The following is a 27,087-nucleotide window of genomic DNA, read 5'->3' as shown; positions in this document are numbered from 1 at the left end:
CAAGAGTGAGAGATAGTGATTAGCTGAAAGATTAGCAATACTGATTAGTGGTTTAGTCTATGGATTAATTTTTATTGATACAAATTTTTGGCGGTGTTTCGGTGAGACTCTACTATTGGGTGCGCGGATATATACGTATATTTTTTTAGTACAATTAGTGGAGCGTGCGACAGTTGCGTTTTTTGAGACTTGTTTTTGACAGACAGAAGACGTGAAGCAGACTTCTTCTTACCTTGGCATTAACCAAATCTTCGGTGGTTTTGTTTTCGGCTTCCTGCGATTTGGTAACGCGCTTGCTCATCGTCTCGATCCACAGATTGATTTTGTTGAACTTCTGCAGGAAGGTCTGCCAGGCATTGAGGCAGGTCTCCAGACTGCTGCGCGCATCACGCGACATTGCCTGGAGAGTCTCCCATTCGGCAGTCAAGTGTTTGATCTCCTGCGCCACATTGTCCTGACCCTCGCGGCCGCTGGTGGCTATGACCGCTTGACTGAGCTCCTCGCAGGCATCCAGCAGGGATTTGCCTTCCAGAGAGGTGGCCTGTATGTCACCCAATCGATTAAGACGACTCTCCACCTGATCCTTTTCGCCATGGCAGTCGGCGCATTGCTCCACATCGATGCGAGTGCGACGCAGCCAGTCCTGCAGCTCATTGTAGGCCTGCTTGTACTTCTCGTGGCTGTTGACCTGGTTCTCCAGGGACTCTATGATCTTGTTGACCTCCCCTTGAAGATTCTCGAATTTGCCGAGACCCGGTTGGAAGTCGTTGACATCCAGGCTATTGTCCTCACGCAAACGCAGATTGATCTTCTCCACAATGTCGTTGTGTCCGTTGATATCACGCTGGATGACGCGGAATTTCTCGAGGGCAGCGCGTTTCTCGCTCAAATCATTGAGATACTCATCGCTGGCCTTGACACTGGGCTCGGTCTCGTCCAGCCACTCGATGAGGATCTTGTACAGCTTGAAGATCTCCTCCAGCTGGGCCAAGCGGTTGGCCAACTTCTGGCGCACATCGTTGAGATCCACCAGCAGCTTATCAAAGTCCTGTTTGAGGGCCTCGGTGTCTTCTTGAATCTTGGCCGCACCATTCTGTTCCGTGTTCATGATCACCTTTTCTTTGAGCTCCAGCAGATACCGCAGCTTGTTCTGACCCGTCTCGAAGCCTTGACGGAGATTCTTGACAGTGTTCAGTTTGATCTGGACTTCATTCAGAGTGCTGGGTATGTGCTCGCAATCGGCTAGCTTCTCGCGCGTGTTCTCGATCCACGACTGGCACTCCTCGTAGAGGGAGTGATGCTGTTGATGCTCCTGGTAGTGCATCTCCAGGCGACGCATCACCTCCTTGGCCAGGGTCAACAGGGCGTTGTATTTGGTCGTCAGCTGCATGATGGCATTGCTGATGCGCGTGTCGGAGCAGGTCTCCAGCAGCACTTGGGCTTTCATATTCAAATGATCGAGGGTCTTCTGCCAGTCGAAGAGGGTCTGCAAATGTCCCTGGAATTGCTCGAGGACGACCTTCTTTTGTGTGAGGCTATCCTGCAACTTGTTGTAGGACTGTACCAGAGCCTCTGTTTTGCTCAGCCACTCCAGGGCTTCGGTGTACTGATCCTGGTAGTCGGACCACTTAACAATTCCCACCTCCAGGTAGTCCTTGGCTTTGTTCAAGGCCTCCACATAGGCATCGAACTCCTCTTGGAGTAGGGCCACCTCCTGCTCTATGATCTCACAATCCTCGGGCTCCGCACTGCGGCAGGCAATCTCGCCCTGCTCCAGGGCATTCTTTAGCTTCTGCGCACCCTCGGGCACTTCGCCCTGGAGGATCTTCAGCTGGTGGGTCTTCTCGGCGAGCGCCTGCTTGTCGCCTGTCGGCTCGGAGCACTTGCTTAGCCGCTCCTTGGCATTGCGCAGCCATGTGGCAAAGTCATTGCCGGCATCGATCAGCGACTGGTAGCTCTCGATGGTTGTCTTCTGCTTCTCATACAGATCCTTGGCTTGCTTTGTGAGATTCTCGTACTTGTCGGATATCTCTGTGGCTGGGGCTCCTTGCTGCAAATCGGAAGCCTTGGACGCGACCGACTGGATCATCGGCTCGAAGGACACAATATCCTGGACAATGTTGTTCGTCTGTCGGAGATTGGCCTTGCGCTCGCTCAGGCCACTACTGAGACCCGGTTGACCCCGCTTTGATTTGACAATCTTCTGCTCGCAGGCCTGCTGGAGCTTCGCCTCCCTGTCGGTGATCCATTGCTGCAGCTGCGTGTAGCTGGAGCTGTAGTCCGCCCACTGCAGCAGGTTCGTCTCCAGTTGGACCTTGGCATTGGACATTTTCTTCACGAGTCTGTCCCATTCCGTTTGCAGCTCCTTCATTTCGCTGTTGATCGCATCCCTGCCATCCGAGCGCGTGTTGCGTATAATCTTTTCACCATTATTGATGGCCGTGTGGACGAGATTTTGACCCACTTCCCGGTTTCGTATCAGGTCCTGAATCTGTTCGAGGCGGCGCTGGAGGGCCTCCTTGGAGCCAGCACCATCGCCGGCCGACTGAATGGCCGTCTTGGCATGGGCTATCCAGTCCTTGGCCGACCGCATGTTGCAGTCGTATTCACGATGCTGATCTCGGTTCGTTTCGACCTTTTTCAGCACATCCTTGGCCAGATTTACTTGGACCTGATAGACAGAGCTCAGGTGCCGCAGTTGATTGTTCACATACGTATCCAGATGGGACTTGAGGAGACTGGCAGCCGAGGCATTGAATCGATCAATGTCTTCTTTGCCCTTCTCCAGTCGCGACATCACATCCTTCATGTCTGCGACCTGCTTCTCCTTGTCCGGCAGATTGGGACACAGATTGAGCTTGTGATTCTTGACCAGTATATCAATCTGCTGCAGCCATTCCATGAGACGTTCGTACTCCTCTTTGTAGGCACGCCACTGAACCATGGTGACCTCTAGGTTCTCCTTCTGCTGATTGATCTCACGGAACAGACTCTCAAAGCTGTCGCGCAGGGCGCGTATGTCATTCCGTATGATCTCCTGTCCCTGCGTGGAGGTACTCGCGAGCACCACTTCGCCCGTGTGCACTAGATGCTCGACCAACAGTTCCCCTTGGGCCTGCTTATTGAGCAGGGCCTCTGTGGCCTGGACAGCATTCTCAATGGCCAGTTTGTCGCTCAAGCTGCTCTGTTTCAGGGCGGGGAACTTCTCCCGGGCGCGACCTATCCAGCTAACGAGATCATCGTATGCCTCCTTGAACAAACGATGATCCCTGTACTGATCCTGACGGTCCGACAGCAGCTTTTGTGTCTTCCCAAACAATTCATCGAAGTTGTCCAACACCTTCTGGGCCTGGTAGGCCGCCTGACTCTGCTGCCCGCTGGCAATCATTTCCTTGGCCTGTACCTTCAATGCGTCCACATCGATCTTCTCCACGCGCACCTTCTCCTCCGTGGACTTGACGCGATCGAGCTGTGCTCGCTTTTCCGTCATTGTGGTCTGATTCTCCAGCAATTCCTTCAAGAGAGCCTCCAACCATTCGTTGAACTTGCGCACATTCTGCACTTGATCGAGGAAGCCCGACCATTGGGTTATCGAGTCGTCCAGATTCGATTTCACGTCCATTATGCGCAGGGCAATGCCAGACCACAGGTCCTGTAGATCGGTGAGGTCCCTGTTGATGGCCTCATGGCCCGCAGGCGCTGTATTGGCCAGGACATGTTGGGCCTGTTCCAAGATCTTCAAAACGCGCGCAGAGCCCTCATCCTTGAGGAGTATGACATCCTGAATGGTGGCCAGTTTCTTGTCCAGTTCTTTTTGGCTCATCGAAGACATGTCCGAGCAGTAGTCGAGCTTCTCCTTGATGTCATTGATCCAGGACGTACAATCGTTTAAGGAATTATCAAAGTCCTCGTGTGTGGAGACATATTGCTGCCAGCGATTGTTCAGTTCCTTCACCTTGTGGAAGATCTGCTGGTATTTCGCGACCAATTCGGGACCCGAAGACCGGTGGCCCTTCAGGAGAGTCTGTGCCTTCTCTGTGACATTATCCACCTCCAATTCCTTGGCCCTCACATCGCCTTGGAGTGCCTTCAGAGCATCCAATTGTGTGCGCTTCTTGGGCAGATCTTCCTTCAGATCAATGGCATGCAGATTGTTGTCGGTATCGCGTATCCACGCGAGACACTGATCCCTCAACTGTTCGTATTCCAACCAGTGTTGGAGACGCGACTCTATACCCTCGATGGTGGAGCCAATGGCGGCAAGGAGACCCTCCCATTCCTGTTGCGTTGTATCGATCTGGGACTTGATATTCACTTGACCCACATCCACGGTACCGGGGATGACCTTCTCGCCCAAAGCACGCACTTGATCCACGCGAGGAAACTCATCGGCCAGACTGGCCTTGAGGTTCTTCAAACGATCCAGATTCGTGTGCAGGGAGATCTGTTCCAGGTCCAAGTCCCCCCAATAATGAACCGTATTGAGGGTGGCATCAATGAACTCCTGGGCATCCATCACCGCCTTCGAGTACTGCTGATGGGCACTCACGATGCCCTCATAGCGCTCCACAAAGGATTGCCCGCGCTTCTGTAGCTTCCCGAAGCGTTCGGCTATATCCTTAAGGATTCCATCAACATGCTCTGTTTTCTCGGGAAGATTTGCGGCAATCTCTTGCAGATTGCCCACCTCCACTTGATGGTTGTTAATGTCATTGAGTACATCCCTGTAGGTCTGTAGTTTTGTGCGCTTTTCGTCCAGCGTGGTCTTCAGTTCAATGTCCGCTGGTAAAGCATTCTCTGTCTCCTCCAGCCAGGACTTTAGGCTGTCGGCAATCTCATCGAATCCAGACCACTTGGCAATCTTATCCTGGATTTTCCTCGCCGTAATAGCAATGTTGTCAAACAGTTGATCGAACGTCAGGTCATCCAGCTGGCTGCGAATGGCCTCGCGACCCTCGGTGGCCGTTGAACCATAACATTTCTCCCCCAGCTCCACAGTGCTGTTCAGCAGCTGCGTGGCCGTGGGCTGTTGGGCCAGCAGTTCCTGGATAACCATCTGTTTCTTCAATAGATCATCGCGGGATCCCACGGCAGACAAATCACAGCAGTCGTCGTATCGTCCTTGGGCCTGGGCCAACCAGTTGGCACACTGTTTGTATTTATCATTGAAATAGCCATGATCCTGGACAGCTTGCTCGCACTTCTTCAGGATCTCCTTGGCTGTGGCTTGGATGGACTGGAAACGCGAGGATACCTGCTGTACATTCACGGCAATCCTCGTCTCGCCTGAGCTCTGCACCAGCTCCGAGGTATCGTCCTTCATTTTATCAAAGTCTGATTCGTTTTGACGCAAACTCTGGGCCAAAGATTGAAACCGATTTAGTTGTTCCTCCTTTTCTTCGAATGAGTTCTTGAGGTTATAGTTCTTCAGTGCATTCTCTGCCTCTCCCAGCCAATTGATGAGACGATCCAAATTGATCTCGTAATCGTTCCATTGCTGCAGACGGTTCTCCAGGCCGCTCTTGACATCACTCAACGACGCACCAAACTTCTCAAAGTCTGCATGTAGATTGGCCAAATCCCTGGCCATGGCCTCCTTGGATCGTGCGGGTATGTGGCTGGCATTTGCTTGGATGTGTTCTTCCAATGATTTCAGTTTGGCCACACCCTCGGGCAGGGCGTCCTGGATCTCGTTGATTTTCTGGAGGCGCGCCTGCAGGGCCGCCTTGTTGCCGGAGTAATCCGAGTAGCCCGTGAGACGATCCCACAGATTCTTCTGGTAGTCCTGTTGGGCCTTTTGGAGTTCGCTAAACTGTTGGTAGACCTCAAAAGCTGCATCCAGATCGGAGACCAGCTGGGCACACTGCTGTCCCACCTGATCGTAGCGCTTGTTCACTTCCGTCACCGCTTGGGCTATATCATCGGCATTTGGTGGGGCAGAGCTTCCTAGCAGGGCAGCTGCCTTCTCGTTGACTGCCTCCACGATGCGTTTGTGTGAGTTGATGTCCTGGTTGGTAGCCTTGTATTTGTACAGCTTGGAGCGTATCTCCTGTGCACTTGTCCACGTGGCGGGGCTCTCATTGTTTAGTAGTTTTTCGACCTGATCCAACCAGTTGACCGTTTGATTGAGGATATCCTGATAGCTGGTCAATTGGACGCCCTGGGCCTCTTGACGTTTCTCTAGATTACGTATGCCCTCGTCCAGTTTGTCCCAACGATCGCGTATGTCACGCAGGTCCTTTCTGATCTTCTCTCTTCCCTGAGTCGAAGTCTCCGGCAAAGCCTTTTCGCCAGCCCCATTGAGTGCACCGAAGAGACTCTCTGCCTGTTCTTTTTCGGATAAAAGAACCTGCAATATGTTGTGCTCCTGCTCATCCTTGAGCAGCACCTTCTCCAGTTGCACTTCAATCGGCTGCAGCCACAGATCAACCTCATTATACTTGTCCTGATAGAACTGATGATCGTCTACGAGATTCGACCAACGATTGACCACTTCCTTGCTCAACACCTGCAGCAATTGATAGCGATTCGTGATCTGTGTGGTCAACGTTTTCAAACGATCGGCCCCGCAATTGTTGAGCAGCGAATGGGCAGCATCGCCAAAGGCATCGATCTCTCGCTCCTTCTGGAGAATCAATTCGCGTTGGATCTTGTATTTCTCCAACTGTTCGACCTTCTCGTGCAGCGTCGACTGGAGCTGCTGCTCGCGGAACACGGCCTCGGCATTGCGACACCATTTAGTCAGTTCCTCGAGGGTTTTCTCGAATTTATCCCATTGGGCGAGGACATCCTTTTGTTTTCCTTCTATGCCCTCGATGTCATCAAAGTGGGACTTTAGAGTGACCTCCAGTTCATCTAATTCCTTGTCTAGGACTTCGTTACCCTTCTCAGAGGTTGTGGGCTTCACTTTGTCGAATTGCAGACGTATATCGTTGATCAATTTCATGGCTTGCGGTTTGTTCTGCGCCAGCTGTCCCAGGGTTTCGATCTTTCGCTTAATGTCCGCCTTCTCGCCGTAGGCATCATCGCACTCCAGAAGCTTGGCCTTCTCATTCGATATCCAGGTCTTGGCCGAGGCCAGACCATTGTTTAGATCGTTGTGCCTCTGCACACAGTCCTCTAGATTGTGCAAGATCTCATCGGACTTTTGGACAATATTCTGAAACAGTTCCTTAATCGAATGCAGATAGATATTCAAGGAGTTATCCTTGATCTGATCAATCAGTAACTGTGCCTTGTCGCACACATTGTCCACCAGGACATTGTGAGTGGTGATCTCCTGGTGCAACAGCTTATGATTCTGCAACTGGGCACGCTTCTCCTGCAACGTGGTCTTTGGCTCCGTGTGGCTCTGCATGGCCTTATCCACATCCTTCAACCATTTGGTCAACTGATCCTGGGCAATGCTGAATTCGTTGAACTGCAACAGACACTGATCAATCTTTTGGGTGGCCGCATTCAAATCGTCCGTGTAATTATCCCACAGGGTGCGCAGCGAACGTAACTGTTGGCGTATAATCTCACGGCCCTCGGGACTGGTGTGGCCGTACAGCTTCTCCCCGCGATCGATGAGACCCTCAAAGAGAGTCGAATCCGAGATGCGTTTGTCTGACATCTCGCGGAGTTTGTTCTGCTGTTCCTGGAGCACACTCTGATCGCCAGTGATTTCATTGGCCTTCGACAGATCATTCACAGAACGGGACAGACTCTCTTTGAACGCTGCGAAGTCCTGGTCGAAACTCTCATGATCTTTCACATAATTCACATACTTTGCAATCGATTCCTTGCACAGGTTCTTGAGCGTCTGATAGCGTGTGTTCAAGCGCGAGAGTTTCAGATTTAAGTCGGTTTCTCCCTCGATTTCACGACCTTGATCCATCAGCTCATTGATGGCCGAGCCACGACGTTCAATGTCCTTTGAAATGTCCTGAAGTTGCTTCAGATGTGCACTCTTTGCCTCCGCAGTGCTCTTGAGGCTCTGATTCTTGACGACAGCCTCAACATTCTTCATCCAGTTGTCGAGATCTTCGATAATCGAATCGAATTCGTCCCATTTCGAGCAGAGTTGCTTGAGTTTCACCAACGAATCCTCACACAAAACCATAAACTCCTCCCACGCATGCTTTGGCTCTTCAAAGCCCTTCAGCAAGGCAGGATGTCCGTTTGGATGCGTCTGTTTTAGTACAGTCTCCAACAGTTTGCGGCACGTATCAAAGATCGAATCTCCTTCGGGCTTATGCTGCAATAGGTTCTCCACAACAATCAGCTTCTCTTCGGCTCCCTCTTTTTCGAATGTGGTCTCATTGAGGATGTCTATGGCCTCTGATTTGATGGTGTTCAGCCAGTCCTGGGCCTTCTCCAGCACTTGATCGTAGGCCTCATGCTTGGTCACTTGATTGGAGACGGTACCGATACGATCGGAAATCTTTTTGGACAAAGTATTATACTCCTGAATGGACTCATCCGTCTTTCTTTCCGATTCATCATCGCAGAGAGTCACCGCCTTGTCGTGCAGTTGCTTCAGGGCATTCTTGTGCAGCGTAATCTCCTGTAGTTGCGTTTTATAGTTCTGCAGGGCTGCTTTCTTGGTGGCCAAAGTGGGATAGAGTTCATCCCCAGCTGTAACCTTGGCCCTCGATTCATTCAGATAGTGCGACACTTGGGTGTAGCTCTCCTCGATGGAGGTCTTTTGTATGAGCACACCCTCCACCTGCTGCATCAAAGCGTTCGCCTCATCTCGCAGATAGTCGAATTTCTCCCTCATTTGTCGCAGATCCGCGCGAATGCGTTCACGATTCTCTGGCGACACCACGGGATACAAGTTCTCGCCTATATCCACTGCATTGTTCAGCAATATCTGACCATTATCCAGGGTTTTGATGTAGTTTTTGATCGTCTGCAGCTGTTGGGCCGTGGCCGAAGAGGATCCAGGGGAGCCCATGCGTGCCAGTTCCTGGAATTCAATCTTGGCATCGCTCTGCCACTCATTGAAGTCCTTCGAAGCCTTGGCAAAGTTTGTGTTGGACAATTGTGCACTGCGTATCTTGTCAATGTATCCATTGAGACTCTTGCTGACGGCCTGATAACGCTGCACTAGGTGCTGCACAAATTGTCCAATCCTTGCCTCGGGATTCTTTTCAATCAGCTGTTGAGAGGTCTGCTCCAAGCCTTGGATAATCGGCTCGTGGGCCAAAACATCCTGCTGTAGGATGGCCAGCTCCTGCAGTTTCTGTGGCACTTCTGGAAGATTCACTTGACTGCAGGTCTCCGCCTTGACGCGTCCCTCCACATCGCGCAACCAATTGGATATTTGTTCATTCGATTGCTCGTATTGGGACCACAGATCAACATTCTCGTCGAGTATGCCCTTGATCTGGTCAAAGCTATCCTGCAAGGCCTTCATATCGTTGTCCAGCAGCTGGGCATCCTTTGAGAGCTCCTGTAGGTTCTGTGGGGACTCCACAGCCTTCAGCATTTCCAAAGATTTCAAGGTCTCTGCATATCTGGCCTTGCACTCGTCAATGCTCTTGCCGACCTCCTGCAGCGATGATTTCTTAACGTCCAGATTGTATTTGTCGCTCGATGATTCTGGCTGACACCAGGCCACCTTCTCGCGTTGCGTGGCTATGATACGCTTCAGCATGCCCACCCTATCCGCATGGAACTTCTTGAGGAACTGCAGCAGCGAGCTCTCAATCTTTTTGGCGTACAAGTCCACGCCTTCGTAGCGTTTCTGTACGTTGTTTAGTTCCTTGGGGATAATGGACTCACTGAATGTGGGATACAGGTTGCGCAGTTCGTCCACCTTTTGCTTGATATTGTCAATCTCGTTGCCGCTTTCATCCAGATCTTTGCGCAAGGCACGACATTGGAGTAGACGCTCCATGATCTTGTTGTTATCCCCCGACATGTCGTCGCATTTGATGAGCTGTTCGCGGAGTTTACTGACCTGTTCCCCTGCCACCTTTGAGCGCCTGCGCAACTCTTGTTCTTGATCATTAAACGATGTGGTAATGGCACTCAAGCGCTCGGCATTGTTGGATACCTCGGCAAACTGCTCATCCAACAATTGATTGAGTGCGTTCAGAGCGGGTGAATTGCCGCCCAAATCCTTGGTTTTCTCTGCAATGGTATCCTTCAAAGCCTGATAGGAAGGCAGCTCCGTTCGGTATTTACTCAGACGCATTGGGGCAAACTCGATTTCTATGGAATTGTCTGCCGCATCGCACAGACCCTGATTGGTTTCGTTTAGCCAGGGCAGCAGATCCTTTTTGGCATCTTCTATTTGTGACCAAATGACCGTTTCCGTCTCGTAGACATGCGCGTTCTTGGCGGTCTTGTCGTGCAGGTCCTGCCACTGCTGCTTGGCGGCCGTCACCTCCTGTGGCACCTCTTGTGGTATGCGTTCGCCAATGGCGCTAAACAGTTTTCCCACATTATTGCCACGTCGCTCGAGCTCATCGAGACTTAGCTTGGATTTCCTCAGCTGTTCCAGAGTCTTGCGGGTCTTCTCCGACGCTTGCTGCAGCTCCGTTTCGTCGCGTGACTGTTGTGGTATGGCATTGAACAGATCTGCCGCTTTCTTCAGCTCCTTGGAGAACTTATCCTTGGCTTCGGCATACTCCCTCAAGGCCTGACTAATCAGGTTGTATTTCTGTATGCGTTCGGCGATTTCATTCTGCAGCGAATCATAGTTCTTGTCCATCACCAAGAGACTCTCTTGGATGGCCGGCATGCTGGCTATATCCTCGCGCATCAGCAGCGAACCCTCGTCGTGTATGCGGTTCTTGAGATCTGCCTGGTATTTCAGGGCCTCATTGAGTGCCACCAAATCGGCTATGATCTGATCAATGTTGTGGAGTGTGGGCTGCTGTCGGAGTATCGCCTGCAGCTTGTCCCGGTTCTCCTGCAGCGACTGACCAAAGTTGTGCTCCAGAGCATGGAACTTGTCCTTGCGGACTGTCATCTGCTGCAGCTGCTGCTGCTGGTTCTGCGATCGAAGCTTGAGATTCTCCAATTTGTTCTCCACATCGTTGACAATTTGTGTGGCAATCAGTGGACGACGCGACAGGGCATCACGCAGCTGGATGGCAGGATTCTCATCAATCTCCTTGGCCTGCGCCTTCCAGTAGCTAATGCCCTGACCCAAGAAATCAATCTCTTGGATAACCTTGCCCAACTCTTCCGCAGCGGGTCCCTCGGGTTTATCCAACTGATGCTTCAAGTAATTCAGATGCGATTCCGTGTCATTTTTCCAGCCCAACAGCTCTGTCCATTTCTCCAGGGCCGCCTTCTTTTGCAGCATATTCGTCTCCAGATTCTGGTAATTGACCACCAGAGCGGTATAGGCATCATTCAGGGCGTTCGTTTCCTCGGGTGTGGCACCCAGAGCCAGTTGTTTGACCTCATCGTAGATGGCATTAAAGCTGGGCTTCTTGTCCGCATGCTCCTGCATCAGAGCATGAATCACATGCAGACTCGTCTCCACGCGCTCCGGATTGATTTCCTCGACCTGTGTGACCTGATTCCTCAGCTGTTCCATCCAATTGGAAAAGTTCACGAGCTTCGCGTTAAAGTCCTGCCTCGAGATAATGGCATCGGAGACCTCATTGATGTTACCCCTCGTGGCCTCCGACAGCTTCTGCAGCTTACCCTTCATCTGGTTCACGCGATCCTTGAGCGCGGCGGCACCCTCGGGGGCCAAATGCAGACTAATCTGATCGGCGTTCTGTCCCAGGGCCACCAGTTTGGCCTGCTGCTGAGAGATCTCGTTGTTGAAGGACTTTAGCTTGACCAACTCCTTCTCCAGTTTGTCAATGTGCGGGGTATTCAGCACAGCCGGACGCTTGGCCATCTGCTTTTCGCCCTGGCCAATCCAATCCTCCAGCTTGCCGGCATCGGCCTCGAAGGACTTCCAATTGCCTACCAACTTTTCGAGCTTGGCGCTCGCCTGCTTGGCATTCTCGTGGACGGCGGACCAACGCGAGTGCATGGCATCCAGTTCGTCGGGGGCATTCGTTTTACACAACATTTTATGACTGATGTTCGAGATGCCATGGAGCTTGTCCAATTGCTCCTGGCATTGTGATTCAAATTGTTGGGCATTCTGTTGCATGGCAACGGCTTCTTCAAGGGTCTGGGGCTTAGAAACTACATTATTTACCTTCACTTCGCTCTGCTCCACCGCGGGCTTGATTTGCTGTAGGCCGGCCTGGAACTGCTGCCAGTTGATGAGATCCTCTTGCACGGCCTGTGCCTGGTGGTCCACATTGCGATTGATCGCACTGAGCACCTCCTGAAGCTTGGAGATCTCACCCTTTAGACGCTTCGCCTCGGCAATGTTGCCCTCTTTCGGTGCCAATTCGGAGGCATCGGCGGCGAGTAGATCCAGCTGCTTCATGCGCTCCCCAAGGACGCGCTTGAAGCCCTGCACCTTGATCACACGCTCCTCGGGTGTGAGGTCCTCCGATTGCAGGGCTTCGATGTTCTTGGGCGCCACTTTGTTGGCCCATTCCTGCAGCTCGGCGAGACGCGTCTTGTAGTTGTTCCACTTGGCACTGTAGTCCTCCAGATAGCCAACGCGATCCTTGACATGCTCCATCGTATTGAAGAACATCTTCTCCACTTCGGTGACCTCCTTCTCCAGTATGGGACGCTTGTCGGCCGCAGCCAACGGAGCCAGTTCCGACTTGAGAGCATGCAGTTTGGGCAGCAGCTGATGCGAGGCCTGCTGCAGCTGCACATTCAGATCCCGCTTGGACTTTAGATCCTGGCTGACATTCTTCGGATCCGTCTGCAGGGGCGTCAGGGCACGCAGCTCCGTTTCGGCCGTCTGCAGCATGGAGAAGATGTCGTTCTTCTGGTCCACAAACTCACTCCACACGGCCTGGGTGCCCTTGAGTGCCTGCAGCTTGTCGGAGGTCTGTGTGTAGGCCTGGTTCCAGCCCGTCTCCAGACTCTTGACCTCGGTATTGACAAATGCCGGGGCGTGCACATCCTTGCTGAGGTCTCGGCCCCGCTGTAGCATGGACATGATGTGCGGCCGTTGATGATCCAGCTGATTGATGGCATATTGCTGCTCTTCAATCAAACGGTTCACACGCTCCAGACTGTCCGGAGCCGGAATATTGGCTGTCTGGTCCTTGACCTTGCTCAACAGGCACACCACCTCGTGCACCTCGCGACGGTAGGTGTAGCACTTGGAGAACACCTCCGTCTTGACCATCGTTATCTCAATGGTGGGTATGAGGTTCTTGTAGCGGGCAATCAGATCTTCCAGCTTCTTCTGCTCCAGGTTGGCCTCATCTTCGGTGGCATAGCTGAGCAGAGCGTCGAGCGTCTTGACCAGCCACTTCATGTCCTCGCGCTTGTTGTCTGCATCCTGGCAAATTCGCTGTTGAAAGAACAAAACATTTGATAAGTAAGGGATTACAAAAGGGTATCATTGTTCGTTCCCCTAGTTCCCTTTGGGCACATTCGTAAATTGATGTTTTTTCGCTGTTCAAATTTCGGTTCAGTGAAAGAACACATCTGTGGTACGCAACGAGGCATAAATTCATCTGATTTTGGTGTTTTTTACCATAAAATACTACAAACATACATTTATAGAGTTTACGATTAATCGTAGAATTTTCGATAATTTTCCATACAAAATATTTTGATAATTCGCCAAAAATTATTAATAAATTGCAAACGTTATCAAAAATTCGAAAAAATTATCGAAACTTCTCAATAAATTGATAAATCTTCTCAATAAATCGATACATCGCAGAAATTATCGATACATTGTAAAACAGCCTCTCGTGAACATTGATTGGCGAATGTCAATGTGCCCCCAAAATGGAACTGTGCTACGAGTAGGTAATATTTAAATGTGAAAGCATATTAATTTACCACTAGCTCCCTCAGCTTTAATGCAAGCATAATGGTTAATGAGAAGAATATATTTTTAAGGATGAAAGGGATGATAGTAATCATTCTAAGGAAAACGTACCTGGAAGACGACCTTCTCCTTTTCAAACTCCTCCATGGTATTGACTTCATTGACAATGCTCTTCAGGCTCTGATCGACGGTATTCATCCATTGGATCATCTCGTTGAATTTCTGGTGGTAGCCCTGCCATTGGGCTGGGATCTGCTGCAGTGTCTGTCGCATATCCCCCAGTTTGTTGGACAGCGAATGCCACTGGGCCTGGGCATTGTCGTAGGCCTGATCCAGAGAGATGTCCCCTGGCTGTTGCTGTCTGTGGGCCTGGGCCAGGCGTTGCATGTTCTGCAGGCACCGCTCTAGCCGTGGCACCACATCCTGTTGCACCAAAAACTGCTGATTGCGCTGCAGTATGGAGTCGACGTCTTCGTTGCGGTTGAGGGCCTGCTGCTCCAGTTGCAGCTCCTTCTCCACGTCCTTGAGCGACTGATAGAAGGCATTCTCATCCAGACGGAACTCCAGCTTCAGCAGATGGAGCGGTGCCTGCGACAGGACATTCTTCCAGCGCGACTGCAGCTGCTCGACGCTCTGCACCACCGCTGGCTGCTCCTGGGCTGGCAGCGTGGTCAGCAATTGCTGTGCGGATTGCACGAGGTCGTTCATCCAGCGATCATTGACCTGCTCAAAGAAGTATTTCTGTGTCTCGATGGTGGTCTTCGATTCGATGTGCTTCTCCACCAGCATGGATTCGGCCTGGGTGAGCCATTCACTGACCACCCGTTCGTTATCTTTGAAGTTGCTCCAGCCACCAGCGGCCGCGTCCAGACGCTGCTCCCATTGCTGGGCATTCTGGATCACATAGTTAAAGCGTTCGTTCAGCTGCTGCATTTGCTGGGAGCCAGGCGCCGTGTCGATCTTGTCATCCGATGCCACGGCCTTCAGTAGATTCTGGAACACCTTGTTCTTGCTCTCCAGCATCGAGCGGTAGTACACAGTGCGCGAAAAGTATGTCTTGTGTTTATGCAGCTGCTCGTTGATCGAGTCCCTTCCGCCCGAAAGGTTGTGGGTGCTCAGCAGCTGCTCGGCCTCGCTTAGCCACTGATGGATCTCCTTCTGACCAGCCTCCAATGATTCCTGTTGGATCTGCAGTTGATGGAAGAGATGCAGCTTGGCCGGCAGCTGTGCGCGTATGCGCACTAGGGATTCCTTCTCCTGTTTCAATAGCTTCATCATCTTGTCCACCTCATCGCGGGACAAGTCCTGTATGAGTCCCTGGAAGTTGCGGCTGATGGTCTTGAACAGCTCCTCGTTGTCGTCGATCTCGCTGGCCAACTGTTGCAGCTGTTGGCCATACTGCCGGATCTGCTCGCTGTTGCCTAGCACCTGACGCTGATCCAGCACGCTTTCGGCGCCACGCAGCCAACGGGACAGCTGCTCAATGCCCGACTTGTACTCCTGACGGGAGCGTATGATGTCGCCCGCGTGCATGTACTGCTTGGTGTTGGCAAACAGACGCTCAAAGCGGTCAGCGAGAGCGCCATGGCGCTGACGCAGCTGCTGGGCGATGGGCTCCTCGCAAGAGGCAATCAGATAATTGGCAGAGCTGGCCAGAGCATCGAACTTGTCCTTCCACACGGGTATATCCTGGAAGAACTCCAGACGGTCGTCCTCGCTTTGATTGACCTTCTGTTCGGCGAGGAGCAGCCACTCCTCGCAGCTGGGGGCCAGCTGGTTCCAGCTACGCCAACAGTTGACGACCTCTTCGAGCGAGTTCTGGCAGCACTTGAGCTCCATGGAGACGCGCTTCCAGCGCTCTTCCGTCTCGTACATGAAGCGATCGATCTCGTTGATGTCCTTGCGCGGCACATTGCCCTCGCGCTTGTACTCTTCCACGACCTGTTGCATGTCCACGAAGGCCTTCTGGAACTCCTGGAAGATCTTGTTGCGCGACACAAAGTTCTTGTACTGCTCCAGCTGCTGGGCCACCTTCTCCTCGTGCCCGTACTTCCCAGTCCAGCCGCGCATCTTGTTCTCCACGAGATTGAGGAACGCAATCAGACAGCACTTGTGCTCGAGGAACTTCAAACGGATGCGCCGCTCAGCGGCCTTGGGTCCCACCTCTTGCAGGCGTCGCTCCATATTGCGCAGCTGCTCCAGTGGCACCTGCTGGGCCAACGGCGACCGTTTGGCATTGTCGAACATGGCCAGAATGCGCGGCAGATCGGCAAAGAAGAGCTTATGCTCTTCCAGCTTTCTGCTAATCACAGCCGCCGTCTCCTCATTCATGGCATTGGGTATATCATTGTCCATCAGTAGTTTCTCGGCTTCGGCCAGCCATTTGCCAACGATGCCGAATTCGCCGGGCAGCTCGGCGTCCAACAGCCAGAGCCAGTACATCATCTGGTACTGGAGGCGCTGCCACAGCTCATTGATTTCATTCCACGATTGATGTGAGACCTGCAGGAAACCGCTTTGGCTCTCAATCAATTGCTTCAGGCGGTTGTATGCCGACAAATGGGCATCGACCTCTGAACGTGCCAGAAGATATTCACTAAAATCACGTGGAAAAGAGCTCTGCATGACCATGGGCTCATACTCGGTGGTCTTCTCCACCAAGAAGCGACGCAGCTCGTCCGCCTCTTGCTGAATATGCGATTGATCGCGTGAGGCACCCTTGAACGAAAGAGTAATATTAAAGAGGGGTTTCCTTGAAAGCCTAGGCGACTGCTCTTACCTTTGGTTCGGGATACTTGTGCAAGAACTGTGCCACATATGTCATGATACTCTTCTCATCTGGCTTGGGTACATCCACATCCTCAGCGTCCAATAGTTTGGCAATGCCCAACTTGCTTTCGGCCACATCGAAAGCTGTCTCCAAACGCTGACGATTGCTGGTCTTCTTTAGCTCTGCTAAATTGACCAGATTCGCTTTTATGGCATCGATCAAGGCTAGGAAAGCGACGCCATCTCTCCAGCTGGCGCCGAAATCTTTCACCTCCACGCCACTGTCTCTGTTTATGGGATACAAATTAGCATACCAATTCAGCATTAAACATATACAATTCTCTACTCACTTTGGCAGGGCATTTGTCACCCAATTGAGTAGCGTTTTTCTGGCTCCTTGCTTCCATTTCTCAGCCTTAAGGTCGCCATGCTTCTGATTGCCAACGCTGTCGAGGGAGCTAACCGAACCGCCAATACCATGACCCAAATATTCTAGGTTGCGGCTATTCTCCTCGATCTGTGGGTAGGATTCAAGAGATTGATTAGCGGAGGTGTCACACCAAATGCTGTGATATGTTGGGGTATGTTTTCAATGGTTAAACTTAAGATATGGATGTGCCTCAAAAGATACTATGGCTACCAACTAAAAATACGGGAAAACCTCTACCAAAAATATATGAGGCGATGTACAAGACACACAAGAACAAGAAATAACATTTAGACCAGCGGTAGGCACGGCTCGCTTTCTGTTCAACCCCTATCGGAGACTCTTAAGTCGGCCAACAATGTTCTTTGTTATGCACACGACATGTATTTTGTTTTCGGATTATCGGTACCGAGCCTTTGTCCAAGTTTCGAGTGATGCTCAAACGCGTCTCATAACGCACTCGAAATGTGTTTTGTTTAAGGATTTCTGAGGATTCTGACTGAGCTTCGAGCTTCGGCAAGATCATGCACACGGCATGTATTTGTTTCCCAGGCATTCTCTTCATCATGTACACGACATTAATTTGTATTTTACTGTTTTTAGGCATTTTTTTGCATAGTTCTCTTGTACGTCTCGAGTCTCCCTGCCTCGTCATGCACACGACATGTATTTTTTTAAATAATTTTAGTCCCAGGCTTTCTCATTTGCACTTTTTGGTTGTGCCTCTGTCTGTGTCGGCTATCAGAGATCTTTGGAACAGCTAGGACGTGCCCACCGCTGATTTAGACAGAGACTGAGTTTTACAGAAAATTGGACCTACCTGTGGCGCATAATTTATAACTACAACTAAGTTTTTCCGCCTCTTTTTACGAAGCTTGTGTGTGGGATTTAATATAGTATAATAGTATATAAGAAAAAGAAGATTTTTCATTGGGTTAATTTACGTTGACAAATTATTTGTATCATTTATGTGTGGTGGTGGGGGTGTTGGGTGTACATCTCTCTACTGGTGATGGTAGCCTCGTGAGAACGGTGTACGTACAACTAGCAATAACCAATTTTCCTTAATCGTGTGATCAAAACTGGTGCACTTTTTGTGGGTGTTTGGTGTATAGGAAATGGAGTAATAGTATACTCAGATATGATATAGTTACCTGGAAGTACAATATGATTGTCCATATCAAGCCCAACACAACTGGTGGTCTCCCATCCACCAGATCTGCGGGATTAATATTGACCAATTTGATGCGTTTGCTGGCCAAGAATTGCAGGGCCGTATTGGCATTGCTAAGGAAATGTGGTCGTCTCAGTACACGGCCCTTCTCCACGGGCAGTCGTTCACCGGACAGCACTTCGAGCAATGCAATTAGTTTTGTGCCATCGCGTAAATCATTGATTAAATCATCAATACGAAGCGGTGGAACACGCTGAAATTAAAGAAACGAGGTTAAGAGGTGAGTACAAGGTGGAAAAAGGTAAATGGTTCTTGGGGGGTTTCATCAACAGAAAAGTTACACGTAGGAAGCTTCAGCTTGGTGGCGTTTGGATCATTCGCAGGTGCAATCTAATCTATTAGATATCTAATGGAAGAATGAATAAATTCCAGAACTGTTGCTTAAAGTATATTCCAATTATTCCTTGCACGAACCGTTGAGGGTATGCTTGGATTAATATTTCCACATTTCCCTTCCTAAGTATTCCAATTTGTAGCTAAGATTCAAGCTTAGATCTTTTAATTCAGTTGAGTTCTAATTTTCCTGGATCATTAGTCGAATATCTATCATTTTGTGTGTCATGCAGCAGCGCCCCTCGGTCAGTAGAGTTTCTTCCTGGGATCCGCGCGTAGCAAGCTTCAGCTTGGTGTCATTTGGGACTACTTTCGAGTGCAGTAATTGCAGGCATCCTATTCTCTTCCTATCTTTTTCCGAATTCCTCATCTATTCCCAATATTCTGCTCTAAAAATTCCAAAATTCCATAACTGGTAGTTTTAAGAACTCATTAAAAACTACTAACTTACTTTCTCTACCCTTTAAAACATAAAATTATGGCTTTTTCCATCCCTATCATTCCTTAACCACAACTATTATCATAAGTCCTAAAAAAAACACATAACTCCCCGTTTAATCAAAATTGTTCACCCTTAACTACTGATTACATTTAATGTGCACCACAAAGAGGTCGAGTAGCGCCGACAATCACTTTCAAGTGCCCTCTAGTATAGTTTTTAATAGGATTTTGATGTGCACTATGGCACTTTGAACGCGATATGCATTCATGGCTCAATCAACAGAGTTAATGGCCCGCAGGAAAGCAGTATTTTATGGTTTTTTTTTTTTTGGGCAATTTAAGATGTTTTCTGGCGGCTGCTTTTACATAAAATCATTGCTTGAGCTAATCAATCAAATGTGTCAGCGCAGACGCGCAGACATTCAGGCAAAAATTAAATCAATTAAAATAGTTAAAATCGTTTAGCGTTTTGGCTTGGCGATAATTTGCGACAAATTGGCCGAAGGCACGAGCAGGCATTTACTTTGAATTTTCACCGCAGAATAAAGATTGCAATTTCTGCAAGTTAATGGCGCCCCATTGTGTGGGGCTGGGCGCCCCAGACCGCAACGGAAGTGCCATCGGAAAACAGAAAACAAAAGCACACGAAGCGAATGGCTTGAAAATACTTTTGTAATTGAGTGTAGCATTTAATCGAGCTTTTTCTTTCTCTGTGGCCAAATAGTTGATGCAACAAAAAAAAGTTTTCTCCCCAGCAATGACAACGACAGCTCCAACGACAAGTGGGGTTCCTTCTTGGCTGAAGTTTTCATTTCCCCACCGGGGAAAAGTTTTCCTTCTTTTTTTTGTGTGTGTGAATTCTACTCCAGAAGTCAGACATTGCGAAATCAATTTCAATGTTTCCGTTTCCTATTCTTCCTCCAAGCACACGCCTCTTTTCCATTTCCCTTCTTTTCTTTTTGGGGAATTTATGGTGTCATAAATGTTTTTGTCTATTTTGTTGTCGTTGCCCAGGGGTACCCTCTCCCTCCCGAGCACTTAATACCCTCTGGACATGGAATCAAAATGGGTCTTACGGGCTTAATCGTAAAACGGATGGCCTACCTGCCTTGGTCAGAACTCCACAGCTTTATAATTACCGCCAGTTAAGGTGATAAGTACTTAAGTTCCCCAAGTTTCCCTCTGTTTTTTACGTTTTTAAGAAGTTTCCGCATTGTCTGGACTATGTTCTATGTTTGTATCTCACGACGATTTACAGTCCAACATCCGTTGGTTCATTTAAGAACCTACAATTTAACGAAGGTGGCCTCAAAATAGTGTTGCACATAATTTATTGTAGGTAGAACACATATAAAATTTACTTCTATATTTTATTTATATAAATCCATATATTTATACTAGAAGAAAAAGCCCCCCAAAACCAGCCAAAACAATATTTCGGGCGACGACGACGACGACTACCCAAAACTATTTTATATAATAGAGAGATATATTTATTTTGTATAATTTATTTACTATTTTTAATTGTAGAATATATCGATAGGGGTCACAACAGATCTCCAACGCTTATTCTGGATGTTGTTACTGATTGTGGATCATCTTCCGGAGAGTATTTGTGGTACCCCGGTAACACCTTTGCCAAATCTTTGAGATGCTCTGCCTTAGAAGCAGCCTTCACGTACAAAGATCTCCACCATAATTATAGTTATCCAAATGATTTACCTATGATCCACAGAATCTGTAAGAATTCTCCATAAAAGAATCTTAAATCTATACATTTGGAACTGTTCTACTTTATTTCCATATATAAACTACAACCTAGATCTATGCTTTCAATCTCCCAATGGATTTACAATCGATTCCATAAAATCTGTACCCATTCTCTCCACAAAACCATCACCATTTTCCCGTCTTATGACATGTAAGCTTGGTATGGCCTTTTCACTTGTCACCTGTCGAGAGTTCAATTAGATTTTACAACCTGACAAATGTTTCGTCTCTAGACGCAGTCCGTAGCCCACTTTCACGGAGACACAAGCGAAATCCTTTCTAATTTAAGCAGCCATAATGTGTGTGTGGATCCTTTCACTTTAGTTTGATTGCAATTTTCTATAAATTCCCATGGAAATGGGGCTAGTGGCAGCACCCACTATTGTATCCACGGCACAGCTCGTGTCGAGGCGTTGCCATCAATTATGTCATAAAAATGTGAAAAATGACAAGAGGCCCGCTCGAAAATTGGGCATACAAAACAGACCATGACGTCGATGTGGTCCGGGTCCGTTCATGTGGATGTTCAACCGTATAAATTAGCTAATCAATTTTAATCAAATTCTATGAAAACAAGAGTCCAGAGCGGGTTTTTTATTTTGGGTCGCCACAGACCCCACGAGAACTCGTTCACCTTGAACTGGGTCTTTTTTTGTTGTTTTTTTTTTTTTTGGGACTGTCTCTGTTCATTCAAACTTTGACTCTCAGTCTATTAACAATTTAAACTATGCTGGCAAGTGTGTATCTATAAGATACACAAAACTGCGAGGGAATAGATGAAGATGTGTGGGGCATCGACACACACTCAACAAAAATATTTCCGGTATATTAAAAGTTGGAATTTTTATGGATAAATTCTTGACAAATGTATTCTTAAAAGCTGTGAAGAACCCCAAGAATTGTTTTTTTTTTAACAAAGTTTTGTATGTTTATTTCTACGTTTAAATAAATTTTTTGGGTTTTTTTTAGGTTTTTTTTTAAATAAAGTCCTGTCCATAAAAACGCAATGAAATAAATAAAATACCAAATCGTATTCGATACTTTTCTTTCATCGAAACAAAACAGAGACATTCTCACTAATTTGTAGGTGCTTTTTTCGGTGCATTTCTTCTTCAGAAATTCAAAGGTCCATCGAAATTTAATTCAATGTCACCGAAAGTAAATGAAATCGTATTCGAACACCACATATTAAAGGATTTGCGTGGCCAAATTTACCGACAGATAAAATGATCGAAAGAAAAAGTGTTTAATGTTGGATAGAGCTGTCCTAAAGCCCTAAAATGCAATTCAATGCAATTTATCAAGAATTTAGGGTCGAAAATATCAAATTTTACTTCATTAAGTTTGCTTTTAACACTACGATAATACCGATATTTCCTTATTCTTTATGGAAAATTGAACAACAGAAAGGAAGGTCATTGGAACATATTTTAGATGCATAAAGATGTAACACCAGAATATAAGAAATCACTACTAAAAATCCAGTTTAGAGCCAAGAGCTCTTAGGACCTCCTACAAAAAACTCAAACTCTGAAACCGTTTCTCCAAGTGTAGATGCAAATTGACAAGGTTCAATGGGCAAAAATACAAATTAAATAAATTACGTTTTATTGGCAATGTTTTTTTTTTTTTAAGTTGTGTGCCACGTTATTTATGGCTTGAAAATTAAACAAAATGTAAATAAAAAGTGTGTGTTAAGCAATTGTTGTGCAATTGAAAAAAGGCAGAGGCAGGAGAGGGCGGAAAACATCAACAAATTGCCGTTGTCATGATGCATATTACAATCGTATGTGACTCATTTGCATGTTGCATAAGCCGCGCCGTATCGTAACCGTCGTAGATGTTGTACGAGTATCTACGCGATGTATCTGTCGATGTTGGAGTCGATTTGAGTTGTCGACTCCTTTGGAAGGCGGCTGAAATATGACTTCAATCAGGGGCGACCCACGCATTCGCAGAGGCCGGGACGGGCCCAGGTCTCTCTTTCTTTGTGTGTGTGCGTGTTGCTCCTTTTACGAGTTGCAGTTGCAGTTGGCAAGCCGCCTTATCCGAGTGGCGGAACTGGTTTTTGCAACCATATTGGACCAGCCGGCCGGCCGGCAACAGTTTTTGTTGAGAGCCCCCTCCCCGACTACAGTGCAAGAAATTGCCGGTTCATGTCTGTAGATTGCCGTTGGTATTAAAAGATAACACATTAGACACACAAACGCAACATGGCACTCACTCATGCTCTTGGCTCTTGGCTCTTGGCTCTCACTCTGACACGTCTCCACGACTCTTCAGCGGCTCTCGACTTGGCGGGGACTTGCGGGTACGCCTAAAAAGAAGTGCATTAAATCCACTCTCGGGCCTGGGTCTGGGGTCTGGGGTTCGGGTCCGGGTTTTGGGGTAAAAGTAAGTCAGTAGGCGGTAGCGTGGGCTTCTTTCTGGCTTGGGGTTAATGGCAATTGCAATCCGTGGCCTGAAACGGAACTATCTCTGTTCGACATATTAATGCAACTCTCTTGTTGCAGCCACGACTTGACTTTACTTTTAGCCATGTCTCAAAAACAGCAGTCGATTTCTGCCATTCTCTCTCTCTCCCCCTCTCTCCCTGTTTGTCTGTCTGTCGTTGTGGTTTCTTTTCATAGGCACAAATATGCGTCTGTCTTGTGAGGAATTTCTTGCATTGCACTATGGGCACAAATTCACCCTTTTACTTCAGGTAGTAGTATTTTTGAAGATTTTTACGGATAGTGCGAAATATTTGTATTAACCTTCAAAACTCATTAATTTATCGTGCAAAATTAATAAGAAAAAAATTAAATAAAAAATATAAAATTAAAATAAAAAATATAAAAGTAAAATAAAAAATTAAAACGAAAAATTAAATAAAAATTAAAACTGAAAAATAAAAAATTAAAACTAAAAAATACAAACTAATACTATAAAATATAAATTGAAAAATAGTAAATAAAAATTGTATCTAAAAGATATAAATTAAAGATACAATTAAAAAATTTGAGTAAAAAATTCAAAATTGAGTAAAACGAAAAAATTCGAAATTTAAAAAAAGTTTTAAAGTCGCTATCTTTGAAATGATATCGAATCTTTGCCCATAGTGCCTTGGTTCTCGAGTTGGGTGCGTGCTTCAAAGTTATTCTTGGAAGACTTCCATCCGCAGAATACCACAGGAGAACGCTACGCTGTGCGCTGTGGCATGTCATGAATATGCTTAAGACATGATAAATGTTTGCCACAACACGAAGAGGTATGCACATACTCATATGCTAATGAAAGAAGTACTTGTTCGTAAAGAGAGTAGCAAACTCATAGAAGAAGTACGAAGAGAGTGGTGCATAGAGGGGTACATGGTATTTTTTATCATTATAAACTCTTAACCGATCACAGATCTTTAAGAGTCCCCGAAGTAGGTTTGTACTCGGGGCTCTCTTATGGAAACATACAAGGAGAAACCAATAAAACAAATCCTGACCGAAGGGGGATATCCAAACAAAAGATGTAGAGAATTTGTAGCACTACAAGTTACACCCCGAATAAAGAAGATCCATCAGCAGAAAGAGCCTTGTGGGATGCATTCTACGGGGAGAATTATATTTGTATGTCTACGTTCCATTCCTGTCATTCCAACTCGTACTAGATCTTCTGCCAGACCATTCACTCGCTGTGCAAATTTCCCATAAGCGAACTGGCACAGAAACAGTGATATCTTCTACGTTTATGTGAAAGATACAACGAATACCAGCACTTACAAGACAGGCAAAACATTTCTAGCCATTTATATGAAAGATACAACATATCTAGACATGTATATGACTGAATGAACATATCTAGAGGTTTCTATGACATACCCCCTTATTTGTACATCAAAATATTCCACCTACCACCCGAAATTAAAGCCCAATGAAAACTATTTTCAGTTAAAAATGAAAACCCCAAAACGACAAAATGATCCTCTATAGATCGACAGCGTCGACAAAAGCAAAGACCTTCAAATGTCAGGCTTTTTTCATATCATTTCCATCAAAATTATATGAACAATAATTTTGTGTGCTCAATATTTCCATCATAATTATGAGTATTTGTGAAATAAATGCTTAAATATGCTTATCACGCTTGAAAACCGTTTTTTGCATTTGCAAATGGGGGGACAATGCCACGCCCCTTAACCTATTTTACGGATTACGGGTTTAGTTTTATTTGGTTTTCGGCAGAGACCAAAAAACCTCTCACGTTTCCGTTTATCTAAACAATCAATATGCAAATTTCAATGCCACAAAATGTAGAAAAAATTCATTTGCACACTCGAGACGCTTGAAGAAAATCGATGGGTATACGGATACAGAGATAGATAGATAGATAGATTCACGACTCACCTTCAGTAGGTATGAATTAATCCAATTAGTGAATGTCTTCTTCTGCACACGTTCTTGCTCCTCTGCAAAGGTAAGAAAATAAAAAGGAAAACATTAGAAAATGAGAGAAAAAAAAACCAATGACGGGGCGGTGCATGTGCAATTAATTGTCAGACAAGTAAGTACCGTCCGTCGACGGGTACATAAAAGGCATAAACGGAGACATGACAACGAGATATCAAGCCCTAAAGACAACCGATAAGATACATTTCCAAGTAGGTACACGGTACGCGGCACGCGGTACAAGGTACAAGGTACTTGTACCTGCCTGCTCTGGGCTGGCTTGTAGCTAATGTTTGCTTTAATTGAATTATCAGTTAAGTCGAACAAATAAAAGGAAATTAACACGATGACATCATGTTTCGTTTTTGGTGAGATGTTATCGCGGTTTACTCTGTTTTAACCCGTTACTGGAGGAGGAGCTGGAGGAAAACTCTTTTATCTTGGTTGCAGAATTATCGACTTGAGAATTGATAGACTATCCAAAATGGAGGCGATTGTATCATTATTATAGCTGAAATCAGGAATAGATACAAATTCCCAAGGCTGACTCTCACGCCTCCCTCTTTCCCGGCGTGGCCTAGCAGTAGAGGGTGAGTTTTCGGGTCCAGCACGTACTCAAAGACACTCGTAGATCGATAGCTCTCTCCCAGTGAGACTTTTACTGGAAAATACTGCATAGAATGGGCTATTCTGGCATCACACCTTGGATTAGCGTGTTTTGAGTCATGCAAATGCATATAAACTTTTATATAACCGGATATCTTATTGTAGATCCACGTGTGCTTCGACTCAAAGTTTTCCACCCGAATGAATCATTAATGTGATTTTGAAAATCTTTCATATGCCATCCATAAACCATTAACCACACAATATAATCGAGCATTTCCGAATAGTATCGTTGACCCTTTGCCTGCGTCAAAAGGCGGCCCAACAAAATTATAAACAGAATATTTCTACCGATTGCTCAAAGCAAATATTTACTCCGCATTTTCCAGCCATATTTTCTTGTGTGTGTGGTTTAATTACCTCAATTTAATTTTCAGAGCCGAAATATTGCAATAATAAACAAAACGTTAAAAAACATGAACAATTTTGTAAACAATTAACGAAACGAAACGAAACACACATCGAGAAGAGTCAGCCCCAGGGCGGGGAAAAGTGCAGTCCAAATGGAATGGCAGCCAGCAGCTGTCCGGTCATAGCCAATCCATATGTAAGCCCCTTTATGTCTAAGGAACACAAAGACATGGCCCATGAGTGCGTGGTCCCTGGCAAGGGGCCAAACGCATGCCAACGGAAAATACTACGATACGAAAATAGATTTCCTCATAATAAATAACAAATTTATGGAAAATTTCTACACTCAGACGCGAAGAATGTTTGGAATAAGAATTATTACATAAAATAAAGCCAAATATCGGCCATCGAAAGACAATTACCAAAATAATTTACAAAGTAAGAACACAAATTGCAATAATTAATTTGAGCTACGAAATCATCTTGAAATTCTGTATATTTTCGAGTATTTGTAGAATTGAAATATTCATTCATTTAATGCGGGTGTGACGCAATTTTCACTGCCTGACAAAAGATTATTTAAATAGAAATTAGTTCAAGGTTGCCCGCAATTTGCAATAGCAACTGAAAGTCGCTCAAAAATATACACAAGTATGTACGAGTACAAATATATGTATGTTTTTGTTAATATTTCTAATGTCAAATAAGTATTTTTGAGATATATCTTTTGCAATTTATGCAATAAAATGAACTTGAGGCAAGGTTCTAGATTCAAATCAAAACTAAATGTTGTTTG

At 46.9% G+C, this 27,087-nt stretch overlaps 1 protein-coding gene across 22 annotated transcripts in view; it reads right to left on the bottom strand.

Annotated features, from left to right (window-relative positions):
* Window positions 1–27,087, bottom strand: part of LOC108161745 (nesprin-1) — a 123,619-nt gene that overhangs the window by 71,677 nt on the left and 24,855 nt on the right. For 10 of the 22 annotated variants that reach the window (XM_033393545.1, XM_033393550.1, XM_033393538.1 and 7 more), the window contains 7 exons: window positions 25,233–25,294; window positions 18,233–18,505; window positions 17,899–17,952; window positions 17,002–17,168; window positions 16,662–16,938; window positions 13,994–16,600; window positions 233–13,393 (listed from right to left, as the gene is read on the bottom strand). In XM_033393545.1, coding sequence (XP_033249436.1) covers window positions 233–13,393; window positions 13,994–16,600; window positions 16,662–16,938; window positions 17,002–17,168; window positions 17,899–17,952; window positions 18,233–18,505; window positions 25,233–25,294 — 16,601 coding nt within the window. The remainder of the gene's footprint in view (window positions 1–232; window positions 13,394–13,993; window positions 16,601–16,661; window positions 16,939–17,001; window positions 17,169–17,898; window positions 17,953–18,232; window positions 18,506–25,232; window positions 25,295–27,087) is intronic. The other 12 variants (XM_017296072.2, XM_017296073.2, XM_017296078.2 and 9 more) reach the window with 2 other exon arrangements.

This window comes from Drosophila miranda, chromosome 4 (assembly GCF_003369915.1).
Source record: "Drosophila miranda strain MSH22 chromosome 4, D.miranda_PacBio2.1, whole genome shotgun sequence".
Lineage (NCBI taxonomy): Eukaryota > Metazoa > Arthropoda > Insecta > Diptera > Drosophilidae > Drosophila > Drosophila miranda.
The sequence above is the reverse complement of the archived record's forward strand: the minus strand, read 5'-3'. Positions and strand labels throughout refer to the sequence as shown.